Source organism: Plecotus auritus (genome assembly GCF_963455305.1).
Source record: "Plecotus auritus genome assembly, chromosome: 3".
In the NCBI taxonomy this organism is placed as follows: domain Eukaryota; kingdom Metazoa; phylum Chordata; class Mammalia; order Chiroptera; family Vespertilionidae; genus Plecotus; species Plecotus auritus.
Window position 1 is genome coordinate 175864141 of NC_137772.1, and position 21793 is coordinate 175885933.

The 21793-nt window shown below is 42.6% G+C and overlaps 1 protein-coding gene across 3 annotated transcripts in view; it reads right to left on the reverse strand.

Annotated features, from left to right (window-relative positions):
* Window positions 1-4542: 4542 nt before the first annotated feature.
* DIP2B (disco interacting protein 2 homolog B) overlaps window positions 4543-21793 on the reverse strand; it is a 240991-nt gene continuing 223740 nt past the window's right edge. For all 3 annotated transcript variants that reach the window (XM_080662808.1, XM_080662807.1, XM_080662809.1), the window contains 9 exons: window positions 21347-21477; window positions 19555-19723; window positions 18567-18737; window positions 17227-17288; window positions 16292-16349; window positions 13763-13837; window positions 12453-12630; window positions 10501-10624; window positions 4543-8576 (listed from right to left, as the gene is read on the reverse strand). In XM_080662808.1, coding sequence (XP_080518934.1) covers window positions 8324-8576; window positions 10501-10624; window positions 12453-12630; window positions 13763-13837; window positions 16292-16349; window positions 17227-17288; window positions 18567-18737; window positions 19555-19723; window positions 21347-21477 — 1221 coding nt within the window. In that variant the 3' untranslated portion in view covers window positions 4543-8323. The remainder of the gene's footprint in view (window positions 8577-10500; window positions 10625-12452; window positions 12631-13762; window positions 13838-16291; window positions 16350-17226; window positions 17289-18566; window positions 18738-19554; window positions 19724-21346; window positions 21478-21793) is intronic.

The window sequence follows — 21793 nt, forward strand, 5'->3', positions numbered from 1 at the left end:
CCAGTCTTCAATTGATTTTTCAGGATGGTTTTCTATATTTTAGTTGTATTTCCAGTTTTGTCTTGGGAGAGTATCAGTGTAGCTTCTACTTACTCCACTGCCATTATCTCCTCCCCAACCCCCGCCTTTAAATTTTTTGATTGGGCAAATTACCCAACTTCTCTAAGTTTGTCTTCTCCTTATCAAAGTTGAGAAAAACATAATGCTCTGCCCATGTCCCAGCATTATTTAAAAAAATAAAATATCATATATCATAGGAAAGCAAAGTATCCTATAAAGGTAAGGAGTGGAGAAGAGGTTCTCAGACGTCAACCTTTCCTAATTAACAAAGTCCATTGGAGCCTGGCTGGTGTGGCTCAGAGGTTAAGCATTGAGAGGTCACCGGTTCCATTCCCAGTCAGGGCACATGCCCAGGTTGGGGGCTCCATCCCAGTAGGGGGTGTGCAGGAGGGCAGCCAATCGATGATGTTCCTTTCTCATCGATGTTTCTCTCTCAATATCCTTCTCCCTTCCTCTTCTCTAAAACAAAACAAAAAAAAGGTCCACTCTAGCTTGTTTGGCTCAGTGAATAGAGTGTGGGCCCACCCGTAGACGGAAGGGTCCCACATTCAATTCTGGTCAAGGACATGTACTTCTGTTGCAGGTTTAATCTTTGGTCCTGGCTGGAGCAAGTGCAGGAGGCAACCAATCGATGTCTCTCTCCCCAACTCTCTAAAAATCAATGGAAAAATACCCATGGGTGAGGATTAACAACAACAGTCCAGTGGAATCCAGAACATTAGTGGCTGGAAGGCTGGTTCTGTTTACTGCTCTTTTGTGTGTGTTTGTTTCTTCCTTGGATCACAGAATACTTAACAAATGTTCATCTGGAAAAGGAGTGGGGAAATTGAAAAATGTTACCATCAAAAGAAACTAAATTTTACTGAAACCTTCAAACTATGCATCGGAAAGAAATCAAAAACAAAATGTGCATTCGTTGCCCCCTCTGTAGCTCCTCTTCCATCTGTAAAATGTCTAAATCAGATTTTATATGGTGCAACACTGCCACTCACAAATATTCCTACAGTTCTTGTTTCTTATGGAAGTGTCACAAGCTGTACCTACAACTCTTCTGAACCATGAACATCAACTGTAAATGGGGAAAAAAAAGTCGATTATAATGCACACTGTTGTATCTGAATAGTAACAGTTTTATAAACCAGATAAGTTTTTTAACTTTAGAAGTGAAGAAATAAAGAGAAGCAAATCTGACTTTTAAGAGCCAAAGCCAATTGTTTTCAAACGAACTGGTCAAGCCAGTGGTGGCACCTCTTTGACTTTTTTAGTAAGGAGAAATGTTATTAATGAAATTATATATATACCTATCCCAGAGTTGTGTGGATTGAATGAGTTTAACACGTGTAAGTTAGAACCATGCCTGGTAGACTAAGCACTAAATAAATGTTTATCTTTGTGAACTGAGAGTGGAGATTCAGAGAAGTGAATGAGGTCATTAGCTGGGCCTCTACCAACTACCTACTATTAGCATCTTACTCCTACATAGTTTTGACAAAATGTGCTTCCTTCCTTCAAAGACTAATCCTTCCACCTGTTCTCTGGACCCCCACCCCTCCTGCTTCCTCAGTGACCCTGCTTTGTCAATTACCACTTATTACTGTAGCTGGAAACTTTCTCTCTCTACTGGCTCTTTCCCCAACACAGGAGTATTTTTTAAAATATATTTTTATTGACTTCAGAGTGGGAGGGAGGGAGAGAGGGAGGCAGAAATATCAATGATGAGAATCATTGATCGGCTGCCTCCTGCACGCCTCCCACTGGGGATTGAGCCTGCAACCCGGGCAGGCATGTGCCCTTGACCGGAATCAAACCCGGGACCCTTTAGTCCACAGGCTGACACTCTATCCACTGAGCCAAACCAGGTAGAGCAGGAATATTTTATTTATTCCATTTTTTAATAACCTCTCAACTTTATAACCCTCTTTTAACTATTATGCTGTTGCTTTCCTTCCTGTGTACAGATAAAGCTTCAGGAAAGAGTAGCCTCTGTTTAGTTACACCTCCCATCACTCCTCCCCTGAACCAGTTTTCTGTCTTCTCCCTTAACTGCAACTGAAATAGCTCTGACCAAGGTAACCAGTGAACTGTCTAGATGCCAGATGCTTAGCCAATTCCCGTTTTACTCAGCTTCATTGTAGCCTTTGGCAGCATTGATCACTCTCCTCTTTAAAAAACTTCCTATAGCCCTAGCTGGTTTGGCTCAGTGGATAGACTGTCGGCCTGCGAACTGAAAGGTCCCAGGTTCGATTCCGGTCAAGGGCACATGCCCGGGCTGTGGGCTCGATCCCCAGTGGGGGACTTGCAGGAGGCAGCTGATCCATGATTCTCTCTCATCATGGATTTTCTCTTTCTCTCTCCCTCTTCCTTCCTCTCTGAAATCAGTAAAAAAACAAAAACAAAACACAAAACTTCCTATAATTTCTATGCCCATGCTTATTTTTTTGCTCCTATCTCTCCAGTTATCCCTTCTCCCTTTTGTGGACTCTTTCCCTACCAGCCTTTAAATGCTGGTGGTGTTCCCCATGACTCCCATTAGTGATCCTTTTTTCACTTTACATGATTTTCCTTGGTACTAACTTTCACTTTCATGGCTTTAACTACCACCTTTACAAGGAAGTCTCCCAAATATCTAGTTGTTGACAGAGTTCTCCTAAGGCAGAAACCTAAATATTTAGCTACCTGTTGGACCTCTTTTCACTTGCATGTTTCATAGCCCCTCAAATAAACATGACCAAAACGGAACACGGCATCTCCTTTCCCAAATCGATTCTTTTGTTCCTCTTGGTAAATGGTCCAACATCTACCTAACTCCCAAGTCAAAGCCTACGAGTTATTTTGAATTCCTCCTTCCTTACCATGAATACTCAGGAGTTGAAATCTTAGTCTCTTAAATTTGCAAGCATTGTCTCTCATCTCCATCCTGTCACAACCTTGAAGTGCTCTTGCTTTACCACTGCAGTTACTGCAAAGGCCTCCCAGCCTCAGATTTTACCTTCCCCTCCCTACCCACACCATTTACTGTATGGCCACCAGGATAATCTGTGTTGTAAATCTGAGCGTTTTATTCCCTTGCTGTAAATCCTCATTGGCTCTTTTTGGCCTACTGCATAAAGTTCCAAAATTCTTAGCGTGATAGATAATACCGTTAATTATCTATTTTTATTTATTTATTTATTTTTTTAAAATATATTTTATTGATATTTTACAGAGTGGAAGAGAGAGGGATAGAGAGCTAGAAACATCGATGAGAGAGAAACATCGATCAGCTGCCTCCTGCACACCCCCCACTGGGGATGTGCCCGCAACCAAGGTACATGCCCCTGACCGGAATCGAACCCGGGACCCTTCAGTCCGCAGGCCGACGCTCTATCCACTGAGCCAAACCGGTTTCGGCTAATTATCTATTTTTAGCTTAAGCCTCTATCTTTTACTTTTCTCCCTTCAAACCCTATAACCTAATAACGAACTGCAGTCATCAGAACATGCAACTCCACCTTCCCCCTTGTTGTCTTGATCTTACCTGGCTGTTTCATCCTTCGAAACTCAGTTCAGACATTACCTTCTCCAAATGTATTCCTCACCATTCTCATGGTTGGATTGGGTGCCTATCCTACCTGTTCAGACATTCCACCACACAGTACTATATTTGAATTTGACATTGTAACCCTTAATTATATTATATAGTTTTTCTGTATTTCTTTGAGAGCAGTGACTTGATATTTTTCTTTCTGGCTTCAGCTCTTATTACAGTGCCTTGTGCCTAGTGAGTAGGCACTCAATAAACACGTTAAATGAAAAAATGTTCTCAGCTGCCTAAATAGCTTGGACCGTAATTCAAAGACCAGTTTTAGTGTCTGTGAGAACATGCAAAATTTGATGGGCTCCCATCAAGTTTCTTGAAAGCAAGAAATGGAAGAACAAATTAAGTATTACTTTAAGGAAAGATGAAATCCAGCCCAATCACACATTAGAATAATACTAAAACTGACAATCATAAGTTTAAAACTAGCAAATGCCACATGAGTAGGAGGAAAACTAAGCTATAATTGTTACTGACAAAAGGCCTTTTAGTTTTCAAAATGACTCTACTGTTTCTTTATCTGGCCTTCTTTATAGCAATAATTTGCTATGATCTCTGCTCACTTTCTTAGACCACTCTAGCTATCCTTGGGTATTACCATCTGACGTTAGATTTAAAATTTATAAATTACAGCCCTAGCTGGTTTGGCTCAGTGGACAGAGCGTCGGCCTGCGGCCTGAAGGGTCCCAGGTTCAATTCCAGTCAGGGGCATGTACCTTGGTTGCGGGCACATCCCCAGTAGGGGGTGTGCAGGAGGCCGCTCATCGATGTTTCTCCCTCATTGATGTTTCTAACTCTCTATTCCTCTCCCTTTCTCCCTGTAAAAAATCAATAAAATATATTTTTTAAAAAATTTATAAATTACAATTTATCAACTCTCCCAATGTGTGAAGCATTAAACACAATCAGGCATCAATATTTATTAACACAAGACAAAGGAAACACATTCAATGAGTTAATAGAACACTGTCCAGCCAGATGTTAAATTTAAAAATGTATATCTAGTCTAATTTCAAATAAATAAAAAAACTTTATACATAATTACACAGTACTATAGTTTGAATTTGACACTGGTAAATATCTTGACAGAAAGTAAACAAAACAGCATTTAGGACTAAAAAAAAAAAAGTATTCTTACATCTTTACACTCTCTTCCTCTGGACAAACAGCATGGCCATCTACATATACCTAAAGCAGAAATGTATGAATGGTAATGAAAAGGCCTAATGTGTATTTGGAGTACTGCAGCTTCTTGCTCCAAATACTCTTGCTTTTACATCAAAGCAGACAACAAAACAACACTAAGGCATAGATCATGTTGGAGTTTGAGGGTGAGGTGGTAACTCCTCATTAGCTTTAGTCTAAAAGATTCCTGGATATTTAAGAAAGTAACTTATTTGGCCAAGATATTGAGCACCATGCCTGGGGCAGAGACCTTAATAAAAAACCTGAGGCCTCAAGCCCTTAGTTGAGTCAACAAAAGCATTAAGCAAGCATTGCCCAGGGACTAAAGGAAACACACTCACATGACCTATAAACAGGCAATGGTCCCTAAACAGCCCGAGGCAGCACAGCTTCATAAGGAAAGGACTTGGTACTGGGGTAACGGGCCCTTTATGAGGCAGAAAGTGAAGACTGGATTCACTGGTGCCCATTAGCATGCTGGTCTTTCCCAGGGTCTCACTGATGCAGGAGATGGCATTTGTATAGCTCTAAGAATCCGTAGGACCTAGGGTTTTTTCTTGAGGCAGCCCCTTTCCTGATCTACCTCAGTTACTTCTGCTGAGAAGCAGAAACAGGGTCTAAAAACTTTCAGATGAGTAGATTTCTCTTAGATGAAAGGGGGGCTTGCTATTAATTTAGTTTTATTTTTCACAGGCATAAAAACCCAGACAATGTAGTCTAGAGTTTGGCAAGGCTCTTTCTATCAATAATGGCCTTTTGGGTCTGTCTGAAGAGTCAGTCTTACCACAACGGTTCTACTTAATATGGAAAGAGCAAGAGCACTGTGTCATCAAGAGGAAGTTTTCTTATCCAAGTCTGCAACAGACTACGCACCAACATCTCTAAGCTAATGACTGGACTCTCTTCCCCTTCCAGAGATACTTTGCCAGAGCTACTGATGAAGCTCCCAAAGACACATCTCAGCTTTCTTTCCTCCACAGGCATATTCTGGCTTTTGAGGGATAAGCAGAAGATCAATAAAGCAGCCACAAGGCAGAAAGCAAAAACTAAAGATGAATCAGAAGCCTTAGGAACTATAAAACTAGCTAATTTGTCGCTAAGTGACTGGGAATTGGCCACATTTTGAGATTAATAGATTACCTTTTTTGAAGGAATGAGTATAGATCTGCACTATCCAACATCATAGCCATTCCCCACATGTGGCTACTGAAAACTTGAACTATGGTTAGTCTGAACAGAGATATGCTTAACAATATTGGATTTCTAAGACTTAATAGGAGAAAAAATGTAAAACATCTCAGTACTTTTTTATATTGATTTCACATTGCATGTTATTTTTTTATATATTGGGTTAAATAAAACATATTAAGACCATTTCACATGTTTCTTTCTTAGTTCTTAAAATGTGGTTACTAGACAATTTAAAATGACAGATGTGGCTCACATGATACTTCTAGCAGACACTCTAACTTGTGCAGTAAAGAATAATCTAACCCACAGAACAGACTCTGCCTATATTATTTTCTTAGAACTTACTATTTACTTCTCAGGGTCCCTTGTTTTTGTTTAGTGAGTCAGTAAGAACTGTTTTCAGAAAATTACTTTCCAAAAAAGCAGGCTGTACTCTCTGCAAAACAAACTGTTGCTAGTCGCTGGGATTTCTTGCCCCAATGTAAGTGCTTTTTTCCTGTACATCCTAGAGCCTCTCCCATCATGTATAAATTAATTTCATCCAAAATGTTGGAAAAGAGATCTGGAACTGGAAAATGTCTTGAGGTCTGCCCTCTGTGGAGAACGGGTTGGGCGGAAAGGAGGGTTATGTAAAAGGGAGTCATGAAGTGGCTTTGAGTCACAGACTGTAAGGGCAGCCTCCAAGAATGCTGCCGCAGAGAAGGGTCTGGCCTTTGCATTACAAACCTTATTTTCAGGGTAATTACAAGTCTTAAAAATTGTTTAAAAACATATTTAGTTTACATGATGTTACAGTGGGGTAAATAATATGTATTATTAAAATAGTCTAAATAAATATTTACACAATAGACCAGAGTGGGTCAAAGAGAACCATTCTGATTTAACATGTTAACTCTGTTCACTTTGATTTTTTTTAAACTTTTAAAAATATTTCTGTAAGAAAAAAATAAATTCAACTATATTCAAATACATGAAGTATCAGACCAAAGAAAGAAACTGAGCCGGAGGCCACACTCAGTCCCAAGCTCAGCCTGCTTGGCCTGGGCACCACAGTTATTTCAAAAGAGTTTCTTGCATACATCAAACTTCCCCCATTTCAGCATAAGCCTGGCTATTTTGGCAAGTCACGTTGGTCAGTTTTGAGATGTACAGTTATGTGGCCTGACGGTTTCATGTGACTTTGGTCCCACTGTCTTCCCAGCCTATCATTCTTGATCTTAAAATCCTGGCCCTCATGAACTGGAAGAACAGAGGACACCCTTCAGTTTTCAGAAAAGAGAAGCTATATGTACAAACTGTAGACACAGTTTACACTGAACCTGGAAAAAGAGGAAATTCTAAATTCTTATGTAGTCACTCTTAATTTGAAACACAGTTTCAACACTGGGGGCCAAAGTGAGTTATTGTGGTTCCTTAGAATAGGGTGGGATCTAATGAATCTGAGCTTTTCATAACATTTTGATTTTTAAACAGATTTTTCAGCTTGTAGAAACAGGTTGAATTCTTAAAAGCTTAAAGCTGATTCTGAGAATGCAAATTTTAAAAACAAACATAGGCAGCTTTAGTTTATAAAATACACCAGCCAATAGAGACATAGTACAATGTGCAGCGAAATCTGCAAACAATTTGCATTTTTTAGTTACCTGTTCAACTACACCACATTAAGAGCATATCTGAAATTCTCTCAAAGTAGAAATGTTTCTATTTGGTGGTTGTAACTAGACAAGCCAATCTTCATTTTTTAAAGCTAAATTATGTGTATTCTTATTTACATGTTCAAAACAATGGTCAAAATGTTTTATAGTCAAGAACTATATATATAATTTTCATATTCAGTGAGTTAATTTGCTTATGAGCCGACTGAAGTAAGATGAGTAGTTCCATGTTAACAAAACCCGCAGAATGTCTAGCTGGTAAAAGGCAAAATACAGTACAGAGCGGGGAACTGGGTACCTCAGACTACCCCCTTCTGTGAATTCATTAAACTCCCTTACAAAATTCTAAAATGGCCTTAGATAAAAATACAAGTATATACAACAGATGAAAAATATGCAACATGCATGTAATTGCTTTAGTAACGTGCTGCTCACGCTATGTCAAAGCTCATGACTGTTAACATTTTTTTCACTTGCCACCACAGAATTCCCCTTTTCTGTGTGTTGTGTGATTGCAGAATCCCACAGGATGAGATGAAGGATTTAATGTAGCCATCTCAGCTTATTTTACATAATCTGAAAGCTTGCTCCTAAGCCACCAGTCTTTGGTGCTTGTGGTTTCTCAGGATGGCCCCTGATAACCTCCACAGGCTGGTTACATGTTATAAGCCACGTAGATGGGGTCTAACTGGTCAGCGAGGAAGCTGTCGCGGAGGTGCATCCTTTGCTTCTCTCCTCTGGAGTTGATGGGGATGACACCTGGGTCCACCACAACCACGACGCCAACGATGAGGTAATGCTCCTCCAGAACCACATTTGTCACTAAAGGAACCAGATCTAGAGCTTCCTGTTCAGAGCCACACAGTTCCACAACCACCACAAGCAGGTTGGTCCACGTGAAGACAGCACTGAAATTTCAATGACATTCATTTAACATGTCAGTACATTTATCAGTCATCTTTTACGGTTTTATCTTCCCAAGGCTTATCCCCATTTCCCTGAGAACTGCCTTCTCTCTTAGCAGCCACGTCTGTAATATATAACCTTCCCCTACGATTGCAGCTGATTAGCTGAGCCATCCAAAATCTCTTGGGAGTTTGGAACTGGGATTGAAAGTTGTCAGCTTGTCACCTGAACTGGGGACACGTGGACTTGAAAGTTCTGGGGTAGCCACGTGTGCAGAGAATCACAGAGAATGGCTCTTCAGGGAGAAGAGAAAGGATGAAGTGGATGTCCACGTGGCTCTAGCAAGCAAGAGGACAGTGGTTCCTGATGGCCTTGTCCCTACCTTTCTTGAGAAAGTTAGTTAGAAATTCTTAGGAACCTCTGAGATAGGCAGATATTCTTTCCATTAACTCTCTCTTTTGCTTAAGTTTTGTTTTTTTTGAATAGTTTCTGTTATTTGCAATGTAAGAACTTTGACTAAGATAATATTCTTCATCTGACTTGGCTTCATCTGAGCTTAGTGCCCCACACAAGTGTGTCTCCTCTTAGGCCATAAAAGTGCCATGAAGTAGTAAGTTGCTTTACATTGAGTGGGATTGCTAGGTTAGAGGATATGTCCTGACTTGTGATGTGCAATGTTAAACTGCTTTAACAAACAGAGTCCAATCATTAAAGAAAAATGTTCACAATATCTGACTGCATTAAAAGCAGAATGTCAACCAGGCTGGGTAGCTCAAGTGGTTAAGAGCATATGCCAAGGTTTGGGGTTGGATCCCCCGTCATAGCACATACAAGAATCATCCAATGGCCCAGCCGGTGTGGCTCAGTGGCTGAGCATTGACCTATGAACCAGGAGGCCACGGTTCGATTTCAGTTGGAAAATATGTCCAGGTTGTGGGCTCGATCCCCAGCAGGGAATATGCAGGAGGCAGCTGATCAGTGATTCTCTCTCATCATTGATGTTTCTATCTCTTTCTCCCTCTCCCTTCCTCTCTGAAGTCAATAAAAATATTTTTTAAAAAAAGAAGCAACCAATGAATGCATAAATAAGTGGAACAACAAATCGATGTTTCTCTTTCACTCTCCCCACTGTTCCCCCCCTCAAATCAATTAAAAAATTTTTATAGCAAAATGTCTAAAATTAGAGGGTTAACCATGGCACCCAGCTTCTCTGCATTTTCTTACACCTCACGGACATGATTCAGGTCTGGGGAGAGACTCTGACCGAAGTGAGAACATTTTTAGACAAAGAAGCATCTGGAAAGCAGGAGCAACCTTTAAAGGCATTGTGGCCTTTCAGCAAGGGGAAAAAGAAACAAAATGGATTCTGTTGTTAAGAATCCAGAATAAAAGCCAATATGAAAAAACTTCAAGGTTTTAATTTTAAGTCAACGTGAGGTTGGATGATCCCTTATCAGGGATAATGTAGGGGGATTTCCTACAATGAGAGGGAAATTAGACGAGATAAAAGTAATGATCCTTTTCATCTGCTTACCATTTAACAATTTAAAAGCACACTCTCATTGGATCCTCCCAATAATCAGGAAGTGACAGAGAAAGTACTTTACAGACGAGGGAAGCAGCCTAAGTGGGAGAGCAAGGCCTTTAAGCTCTTGGTCCTGTCCACCATTCTACTCCGACTTCCTAGAGGCAGTAAGTCTATCATTAAAGAGGACTCGGCTCTGTAATGGTCCTTAGAGCCGGTCTCAGGTCTCCATGGCCTCATCTGCCACAGCAGATGGCACACAAGACAGAATCAGTCTGCTTATTCTCTTAGGTCACCTGAGTTCTGTGTCTGCAGGTGGTATTTGGTGCATTCAGCTGACTACTTAGTTTTCCTCGATACTGCAGCTGAGGTGGGAAGCCTGTTCGGGGGGTGGGGCTTACCATTCGGCAATGCTCCTGTGGATCCGAGACACTGAGGTCTCAATATCGATTGGGTGGTATCGTAATCCTCTCAGCTCCAGCGTTTCATCCAGAGCTCCCACCACATATAACGCATCATGACGCTCTGACAAAGAAAAAGAGAAATTTGGTTTATCAGACACATTTTGAGTACAATGCAGTATTAGAATTAAGAGCACAGAGTTCACACTGCCTGCCCTGTCATGTGGCTACATCACTTGCTGTGTAACTTTGGGCAAATTAATCAAGCCTCTGGGTTCTGCTTTACCCTCTGTGAGACAAGATAAAAACATGGCTGTGGAGATCAACCAAAGGACTTGTATGCATGCATATAAGCCTAATCAATGGACACAGACACCAGGGAGGTGAGGGCATGAGTGGGGGGTGGGGTGGGGGTGGGGCGATGGGGGGGGGGATAAGGAAACATGTAATATCATATACAATGAAAAAATAAATAAATAAAACACAAAAAAACATGGCTGTGCCCTGGCTGGTGGAGCTCATTTGGTTTGAGTGTCTTCCCGTGCACCCAAGGGTCATGGGTTCGATCTCTGGTCAGGGCACCTACGGGAGGCAACTGATTGTTTCTCTCACATTGATGTTTCTCTCTCCATTGCCCTTCCTCTCTCTCTAAAAAAATTAATAAAAACATATAAAAAATAAAATCAATGAAAACATATCCTTGGGCGAAGATTATAAAAACAAAATAAAACAAAACATGGCTGTTATTAGGATTAAATGAGATAATCCACGTAAGGTAGTTTAGTTTATATGATGCCTGGTAGATTGTAAGTGCTAAAAAATTAGCTATTATTATTACTACTACTACCTTACCAGGAATTGTACCAAGTGCTGGGGAGACAAAGATGACAAAACACAATTCCTGCTTTGAATACTTACTACCTACTGGGGGAAGTAGACACACAAACGGGCGTTCCATTGTAACGCAGTGAGCCCGGTGATAGGAGTGTGCACAAGGCATCAGGGGAACAGAGGATACCCCCGAGAAGAGCTGAAGCCAGGCTGAGCTGTTAAGGATAAGCAGGAATTGGCCAGATGATGGCTGGGGGAGGGGAGAAGGGAGGGAAGTGAGGACTTGAGATGGAGAAGAAATGAACATGTGTCACTGTGTCTAGACATCTTCAAGGAATCCGGGAATAAGGAGTAGGATTAAAGAACGTGGAGAGACTAGTTCTGGTTATTAATAGGGTTGTAATCTGTGTCTATATTACTAGTGAGTGCATTCTGTGTGCCAGGCACTGCTCTGGGCACCTAAACGCATCAATCCCCTGACTGGGAATTGAACCATGACCTGGTTCATAAGTTGACACTCAACCACTGAGCCATGCCAGCAGGGCTAGAGGTGGGTATTTTAAAATGCCTGTTCATGCCACCAGGAACACAGGTTGAAGGCAGCAGTGAAGCTATGACAATGAACTGGGCAGAGGATGGCTCGGGGCACTGCTTATACCGGAGCCTTGCCAAGCAGTCTCAGTCCAACATGCGACATTAAAGGGACAGAGGAGCACTTCTGCAGATGACTCCTCTGCAAGGATCCCGTCCGGGATTAGGGCTGGTACACGAGAGTAGAAGAGCTGAAAGGTGAAATACCTGTCCCAAGGGCTTGTTCGGGGCTGAGGGTCTGTGTTCTGCCTTTCACTACTCACCAGGCACGCCTCCAGCACTGAGGCTGTGCCGACCCGCAGTTCAGGGGTGCTGACGTGGTACCCTGGGTGCTTACTTCCTAGGTGTTTTTCAGGGGGAAAGACTTTCTTTATTTGCAGATGAATTCACACATGGATTAAAGAGTCGTAGGAGGGAATAATTAAATACACACAGCACAATGCAAAGGCTGGTTGAGGAAGGCCAGCCAGTGCTCCTGGCTGAAATGCAAAGCAGGATGAAGGGGAAGAGCTGGCATGGGAGAGACATACCTCCAGTGGCCGCTGTGAGCTCAGTTCGGCGGACAAAACCAAGGTATCCTGTCCGAGCCCAAAGAGTCTGAGCAGCATCCCCAAAGCTGAGGCGAGTGTTGAAATGATCAGCTTGAAGAGTCTCACTGTCGTAGATGGTGTAATAGCCACTGGCCGTATGGGGACTGTTTACCCAAATCTACAACAAGAAAAGGGCGCTGGTCACATTTCAAAGAACACACACTGCGAGTTTAGTTTTTTAAACTCATTTTTATATTAAAAGCAACAACACAACTGCAATAAAAGCAGCTGACATTTCAAGTATTCAGTGAGGTAAGTACTTTATTCATATGCTTTACCTCACTCATTCCTGCCATATATGACATGACAATATAGTTCACACTATTGTTATTCCCATTTTACAAATGAAAAAACAAGGAGTTAAGTAACTTGCCTAAAATGCGGAAACTAGGAGACTCACACCCAAGTCTGAGTGCAAGGCCATGCTCTTAACCACGACACTACACTGCCTCCCTGGCTCATTCTCAGCCTCTTCCAGAGTCTCACAAAGGCTTCACGGTGTCATTCCTGTGCTTCTGAAATGAGGTATAGAGCCCTCAAGGAAACAACACAGGGCATTTGAATTTACCACACAACAGCGCAATACCTAAAAGTGGTTGGTAACACCAGACAGGCGCCATTCCACGTGCATTACAGATACAGGTGTTAAGTAATGCCTTTAATTGTCACACAATTCTACTACATAGGTGCAAATATTATCGATGGATGAGGAAACTGAGGCCCAGAGAGATTCAGTAACTTGCCCAATATTGAGAAGCTGGTAAGTGGTAGAGCCCAGGTCATCTGGCTCCTGTACCTACAACCCTCCTCCCAGTCCGCTATGGGATGAAACAGTGTCCCTCAAAGATTTGGGGGAAGAAAAATTAGGCCTTTAAAAACATTTTAATACTAATACAAAAATTAAAACACATTTTGGGATGGAATATAAAATTTGCATGAATTTTTGAAATTTAATATTTATGGCTCCTTACGCAGGTGGGAGGAGGTAGGATCTGCCCATTTTCCTTTTCAATGGAGGGACTGTCAGTGGACAAACCCGGGACTAGTTCTAGTTTGGGTGCCTAAATCTCCCCTCCATCCTGGTCTCAATCTTCCCCTTCTGTCCATTTCAGAGGAAGAGTAAGACTCTTTTAAAAGATGACAATTCCCAATGGGGGAAAAGCACATCCACAATTTCTCTGACTTTGAAATATGAACCCTCGGGTTTTTCTCTGCTGACTTTTCAGAGTAAAGGTGAAAGGTATACCTACCTCTCCAAGGTGAGAGTCTCCAACAGGCCCCTTGGTCTCCGGATTAACAATAACCACTTTCACTCCAGGTAAAATCTAAGAATCGAAGGGAAAACACAAAGACTCAAATAAAACCCAGTGACCTGCTCTCCCTTCCTCTAGTGAGGCAAGGAGTGCACAAAGGCAGCAGCTGAGAGGGTGCTCACAGGATCGTCCTCAGTGGAGGCCAGAGGCACAATAAGATTCATCCTCAAAAATAAACCAAGGAACCAACCAGTCTATCTTCCTTCAAAAGGACGAGAAACGTCAGATCAGAATGATAACAGTTAAGAATTTGTAGACTGCCCTGGCCTGTGTAGCTCAGTGGTTAGAGTGTCCCCTTGAGAGCACCAAGGGTTGAGAGGTCATTCCCTGTCAAGGCACAAACCTGGGTTGCAGGTTCAATCCCCACCCTGGTCAGGGGCATGCGGGAGGGAGCCAATTGATAAGTCTCTCTCACATCAATGTGTTTCTCTCTCTCTCTCTCTCTCCCCACTCCCTCTGGCTCCCACCCTCCTGCTCTCTCTAGAAGTCAATGGAAAAAATATCCTCAGGTGAGGATTAGCAACAACAACAATAAAACGAAACGAAACAAAAAGCATTTGTAGACTAACTTAACCATGTAACTGTCCTTTCCCACAATCTATCTTGTTCACTGGATGCTGGCACTAAAACACCTTCAAGCAGAAAGGGCAGCAGTGAGAGACTGCACTCCAGTCCACAGTGAGTGCTGGTGTGGAGGGACCCGGAGGGTGAGAGGGAGGCAGGAGTTCTTCAGGAGCCTAGAAAGACACTCGCGTGCCCAGGATCTCCCTCACGAGGGAGAGGGAAGAAGCAGGTGCTGGCTGAGAGAATGGCTCAGGGCTTCTCTGGCCACCTGTATTCTGTCTCTTACACCTCCTTTTTCATCTTTGGTTCCTGGATTATGCAGTTACTGGGGAAACCCTACAATGATTATCTGGGCGCATACATCTAAAACCTCCAGGAAGGAAGAGAAAAGACCATGCCCCCTCATCTGGGCCAGGCACTGTGATACATACAGCTCCTGAGGTACCCAACTGCTAGCTGAGGCAGATGAAGATTTGACAAGATGATAGGATCTACTTAAGTCCACTTGGAAGAGTTTAAACAGAAGAGGGAAACTGGAGTACGTTCTCCGTGGGGTTGACCTTCCACTGGATAGGCTGGCAGGTTCCCTCTTTTCCTCCCAATTTTCTCCTCTGCCTTTCAGAATTACTAGAAGGGATTCTGAGGCATCAACACATCTCTTCAAAGGAATAAGAAACTTGAAAGCTTATGCTGATGTTTCATCACCCTCAGTAAATTGTTTAAAACCGATATAGACTGCTTGGGGTGGTAAACACACAATACAATATACAGATGATGTATTGTAAAACTGTATATCTGAAACCTATATAATTTTATTAACCAATGTCACCCTAATAAATTCAATTAAAAAAATAAAACTATAGCCCTAGCCTGTTTGGCTCGGTGGATAGAGCGTCGGCCTGTGCACCAAAGGGTACTGGGTTCGATTCCGGTCAAGGGCACGTACCTCGGTTGCAGGCTCCTCCCGGACTCGGACCCTAGTCAGGGCCCGTGCAGGAGGCAACAAATCGATGTGTTTCTCTCACATCAATATTCTCTCTGTCTTTCCCTCTCTCTTCCACTCTCGTTAAAATCAATGGGAAAATATCCTCGGGTGAGGATTAAAAACAAAAACAAAAACAAAAAAACACTATAAAAAAAACACCTGCTATAGATTGAATGTTCCCAATGAGATTGGAAATCCTAATCTCCACTGTGATGGTATTAGGAGGTGACTTTGAGTGATGACTAAGTCAGGAGGGCAGAACCCTCAGGGAGGGGATTAGTGAACTTATAAAAGAGACCCAGAGATTTCCCTCGCCTCTTCTGCCATGTGAGGACAAGATGGCCATCTATGAACCAGGAATCGCTTGCCAGAGGTGCTTTGATCTTAGATTTCACAGCCTCTACCACCCTGAGGTTTCTGTTGTTGATAAGCCAAATGAACTAAGATAATAATTAAATCTCTCCTTGAACATTTTAAAGCCTCATTCTAATCTAAATCTTATCCCCATAGATAATCACTCCAATATTTTTAATCTCTTCCCCATTTTGGTTTCTCTTTGAACTATAATCTTAAACCACACCCCTCCCCTATCTGCCACCTATTTTTCTCCTTGTAACATTTATAAAGATAGAACTGGCTCTTGTTCATCTCTCTACCTTGAATAAATGAACATTAAATTTTGCTTGTTTGTCAAATAAGAATTAACATGTCGGATTTTTAAAAACCTATGGAAATTAAGAAAACTGAAAGAGTATTCTTCTTATGTATGTACCCATATGAATTTGAAAGTATTGGCTCAGTTGAAATTCAGTTAAGTTTTGCCCTGGGTACTAATATGTTAAATGGCTTCAGGTTTCTTTAAAATGAACCACTTCTCCACATAGACCACCTTCCCAATGGTTAACAAAACAAATTACCTTTCCAGACTCTGAGAGGAGCAAACTCTGGGGGGCACCCCGTTCCACAAGACGAACCCTGTAACAGGACAATATTTACTATATATGAGCCTTTTAAAAAGTGACTGCGCCATGTCGACTACAGCTACATAGTGCCCTCCCAAGACCTCTAGTTTGTCCTCCTCCTTACGCTAGGGCAGGTTCTCAAACTTAGCATTCCTGACATTTGGGTCAGATAATGCTTTGTTATAGTTTTGTGAGGGGCTATCCTGTGCATTGTAGAATGTTTAGCAACATCCCAGTCCTCTACCCACCAGATGTCAGCAGCAACCCACTTGTTGTGACAACCAAAAGTACGTCCAGACACTGTCAAATGTCCTCTGGAGGGCAAAATCTCCCCAGGCTGAGAACCACTGAACTCGTGAAATGCCCCACCTGTGCAGGCGGGGTCCGGGCCAAGGGCACACCAGTGAACACAGCTGATGTCAGTGGGAAAGGGTCACAGAGCCCTCGGGCCAGGCTCACCTTGGGATACAGTTAAAATTCCTTTCTACGTTGATGAGGGGAAAGGCTCCTGGGGTTCAGATAAAGTATTGTTTCAAAAACCCTACTCCGCCTCATTTATCTTGTCTGTCCCATCTTTTATTTTTAAACTTTCAGAGGGAAGAGTCTACCTATTTTGGTTTAATTTATATCAAAATACTTTTACACAGGCAGGAACGAAGTATTACATCTTAATATTAAAGAATAGTGCAGAGACTGTGAGAATTAAAGCTTTCTTCTTATCAATGTAAAAAATTACCAGGTATTAATAATGAAAACAAATTATTTCCCTCTTTCCATGCCCCCTGGAAGATACAAACAAAAGGATGAGGAAGGGGCTGGCTTTCTTGAGGCTCAGAACTTTTTATGTTTAGGAACTCTAATAAGAAATGATCAAAATAAATCTACTGTACCTGTCATGTCTTAATGATTTCAGATCTACATACACAGTAGTTGGATCGGGCCCTGAGGTTCCCTAAAGAAAAATAAATCAATGTATGGTTTATTTAAAATTTAAATTACTATATTTTCATATTTCATATATTTAAATAAAGAAAGAGGTAAGTTAGACACATACATGAAAAATGCAAACTCTACTTTGAAAGTCACCCTCTTCAACCAGATGCAGCAGGGTGCAGCCAACACCTAAAACAGACGCCTGGCCAGGCTTCGCCCCCATGTTTCTTTCTTTTCCTCCCGCGGGAGAGTGGGCCAGGGGCCTTCTCACAGAGGCAAAAGAAGCACTAAAACGTGACCAGGCTAAGGCTGGTCCTCATCCCTGGACTTTAAAGCAGGGACGACTGCTTGGCCTGTGTGGCTCAGTGGTTGAGCATCGACCTATGAACCAGGAGGTCACAGTTTGATTCCTAATCAGGGCACATGCCTGGGTTGCAGTCTTGATCCCCAGTAGAGGGCCTGCAGGAGGCAGCCATCCATGATTCTCTCTCATCATTGATGTTTTTATCTCCCTCTCTCTTCCTCTCTGAAATCAATAAAAATATATTTAAAAAAAAATAAAGCAGGGATGACACAGGTCAGCATCCATGGGGATTTTCAAAATTAACACTGGCCCAACCTGAAAACCAAGGGCCCACAACTGGGCTCCACGGTTAAAGCATCATGATGTTATTTAAAAGTCACTTGACCATGGTCACAGAAGACCTGAAAGTATCTACCCACGTATGCCACCTTCTTTTACTCTCACTCTGTCCATGCCTATATTTTCCTTATTAGTCTCCAAGTTACATAAAATCAGACTCAGTTCTTTTCTGTTATGTACCCACCAGGAGTAACATGGCCAAGTTGCCATCTGGCTGGAGAAAAGAATACAGGCTTATTTGTACTTCCTTTGAGAAAAGTTATAAAACATGGAGGAGACAGGAAAACAGAGGGAAGATATAAGTAAAATTCAAATAGGACTCAGAAGTCTTCTTCAGTCGTTGTCGTGGACCATAAAACTACCACTAAGAGTAAGCATTTAGCACATGGGTGCTCCAAGGCCAGAAACAGCTCCACGCGTGTAGCACCCAACTTAGTGATTCTACAGAACGACACTGTGAAGCAATACTCTTCTCTCCATCTTACAGAGGAGCAAAATGAGTGAGGCACAGTGAAGTCAAAATAAAAAGCCCACGGTCCCAGAGCAGGCAAGAGGAACTGGGCTCACACCAGGCAGACTGCCTTTGAGGCTCTGCTCCAGAGCACCACACATTCCCCTTGCAATTTTTTCCAAGCAAGATTTCATGGAAGTCACCTGTAAACATATTGCTACATTGACTCTTGATCCGAAAGTGGTGCTGACAGCTCGAGGGGACAGACCGATGTCTTTAAAGAGCTTGGAGAAGGACTGCTGGAGGGCAATACGGGGCCGCTCCTCGGCCACCACCACACACGTCCGGATGCAGGAGAGGTTGATCCCTCTGGTCTGTAAGACACCATGCACGTGAGCTGAGGTTAGCAAGACCGTAAGAGAACTGAATAGCTAGGGCCAGTGCTCTGTCTCTTTGGTCAGGAAAAGCCCAGGAACTGTGTATTCTCACCTCAGACAACCAGAGAAAGGACAGAAGTTTCCAGAAAATGCCAAGGCTTCCACTGAAGTCATTACCCACTGGTAAATGTGCTCATTCTCTACTTCTTTTCTCTTTCCTCTAAAAACCTTAGGTTCCTCAGCAATCCGTTTTTATCCCACCCCATTTCTGTGCCTGTATTTCTCCCCACTGCAAACTGGAGAAATGGGACTACGAGGAAAGAAGCCTAGCACCCTGGAGAGCAAATCTCTTGTCTTTTTTTTTTTTTTCCTTCTTAAGGTCACATTCCTCTATTTAAGAAAATCTGGTGTCTTCTGACTCTCCCCTATGCAGTAAGACATATGCTCACTGGATACACACATAAATGAGCTACCCTTTTGTCTCTGGGGTACTCCCCAATCTCTAATGTTCTGAGGTTGCAAATTGTATTGGGAAAAATCCTACTGGAGGTTAACAATTTCCTTTCATCTTTATATAAAGTCATTTCCATTCAGCCTCCCAACCAGTTTCACCTTCTTCGCCACAAATTAAGACCCACATTAACCTCTGAAAGAGTGCAGAAAGTGGAAGAGATAAACTTCCTGAGGTTTACAAAACACCTGTCTGACTGCCTAGAGAAAACCAAGCAGGCAGCCTGTCAGCCCCACTCAGCATCACACTGTCCCGTTTCTTTACAGCCGCCCAGGACTGCTGTTTGCTGCAGCTGTTTCTTACCTTCAGCACCTCCACTTGGTTTCCAAGCCCCTTGGTGCAGAGCTCCATTACTGAATAGGAGCAGAATGTATCCCTTATCTTGTACTGGTTGACAGTGGCTAGCCAGAGGAAAAGGTTGTTTTCTAACTCCATAGGAGGAATTAAGATGGACTGGTGACCCGAATAGACACTGCAATAAAGGAAGGCAAGAGCTGACATTAGCAAATCATCCTAGATATCTTGATGTTTTAAAACATCATCCATTCAACTGAGCATGAAGGACAGTACAGGGCCATATTAGATATAAAGGTCTAAGAATCAGCCTTGTTCATATGCAACTCACAACACAGTAACTATAAAATAGAGCAGACTGTGATACATGTAGTAGCTGAGATGTGAATTAAGGACATCAACAAGATCACAGAATAAAGAGCAAGTCATCCAAACTGGGAAAGCTGGGGCTGGCAGGGGCGGGCGAGTTTCAATGTGTAGGCGACAGTTGTACTGGGGCTTGAAAAATGACCAAGAATTTGACCGTGGCTGGAGGAAGTGAGGATGGTGATGAGAGTATTCCAGGCAGAGGAACAGCATATGCAAATGCAGAGGTATAAAATTACATGAGTGTTTAAGGTCGACAGAAATAGTATCCCAGTGTGAAATACTAGAGCACAGGATGCATGGGGGAGCGATGAGACGTGAGGCCAGGAGGGCTGGGATCAAACTGTGAAAGGGCTTATTATCATATGAGGGATTTAGACTTTACCCAGCAGGCGGTCACTGCAGCTTTACGTTGGGGCAAAACTAGCAACATGGAGGAGGGATTGGAGAAATGAGACACTGAAGGCTGAGAGACAGCAGCCAAGACTGCAACAGTCCAGCTGAGGTGATGAGGGCTTGAACCCCGACAATGCAGCGGGATAAAAGGAAGAATAGCAGAGTCACATATCATATGTATAATCTGCAGCCACGAATCCTCAACTTCCTAAACCTGGGTATAGATCAGAATCACCAGGAGCCCAAGAGTCCTGCGTTTAAAAAATACTGGAATTGGGGTCTCCACCTTTAGAGATCTAAGTAAGTCTGGGGAAGGCCCATTAATTTTTTTTAGACCCCTAGGTGATTCCTGTGTATAGACAGGTTTAGGAACAACTGAGCCAAAGGATATGACATTTAAGTGGATGTGCGACATAAAGACAGAGAAGTTGGAGATGATGCCTAAGTTCCTAGTTTGGGCCCCAAAGTGAAGGACCCATCCTAACAAAGACGGAGACACAGAAGGGGCCGTTGAGTTGCACGCAGCTGTGAAGGACTCACGGAGATGTCCACTAGGAGGTGAAAATGCAGGTATGAGGTAAGGTTCCCTGGGCGGATAGTGGAAGGAGCGGCAATATGCTATTCCATAGGAAACAATCTGGCCAGGACGAACGTGCTACTTTCCAGCCACATGCTATTCTCCCACCTCATTACATTCCTTCCTGCCAAACCAGGGGGTGCATTCTGGCTGTCAAAGCATGACATATTTCACCCAAGTATCATCCTTCTACTTGGCTCTACTTGTAAAGAGAGGATTACAGGACAGAGCAGAGAGCAGGTAATAAGATCACTAACCTTTTACATGAGGCACAAAACTACAGAAAAGAAAAAGGGAATATAAACAAAGCTAAACCAACATCAGAGATACATTAGAAGTAGAAATTCTGGAAAAATCAGCATTTTATTGACACTTTACCAAAGGAAGGGAGCAAAGGGAAGGCTGAGCTGGTTTGGCCTCCCCAGACATGCCTGCACGTTCTGCTCTGCTTCCCATTCCTACCTGCAGAGACACCAGAGTGCAAAGCCAAGTCCACAGTAAGGGTCAAGGCAGATGGCGATCTGCCGAGAAGAATACAATTCGCACTGGAGCTTGATGGCTCTACAGAGAGCACTGACTGCCGAGTGGGACATCTGGAAAGTAAGGAACATGGAACAGGATTGAACAGGCATCCCACAGGCAGCAAAACAATAGTTTTGGGAAGCTTCGAGTCCCCCAAACTCCTCAAAATGATGTATATTTTTCATTGGTTCTAAAAGCTTAATCTCTCACTTCAGGTAACAAATTTCTGTTCATTAGTCAATACTGAGTTTTATGAAGTATGAATCTGTAATTTCATACTGTCTTTAACTGTAACTCTTATTATCTGTTAGCTTCTATGCTAGGTTCAGAACATGGCATAACACAAATTCCTTGGGATAACTTATTCCGGAAGAGCCGGTGCTCTTA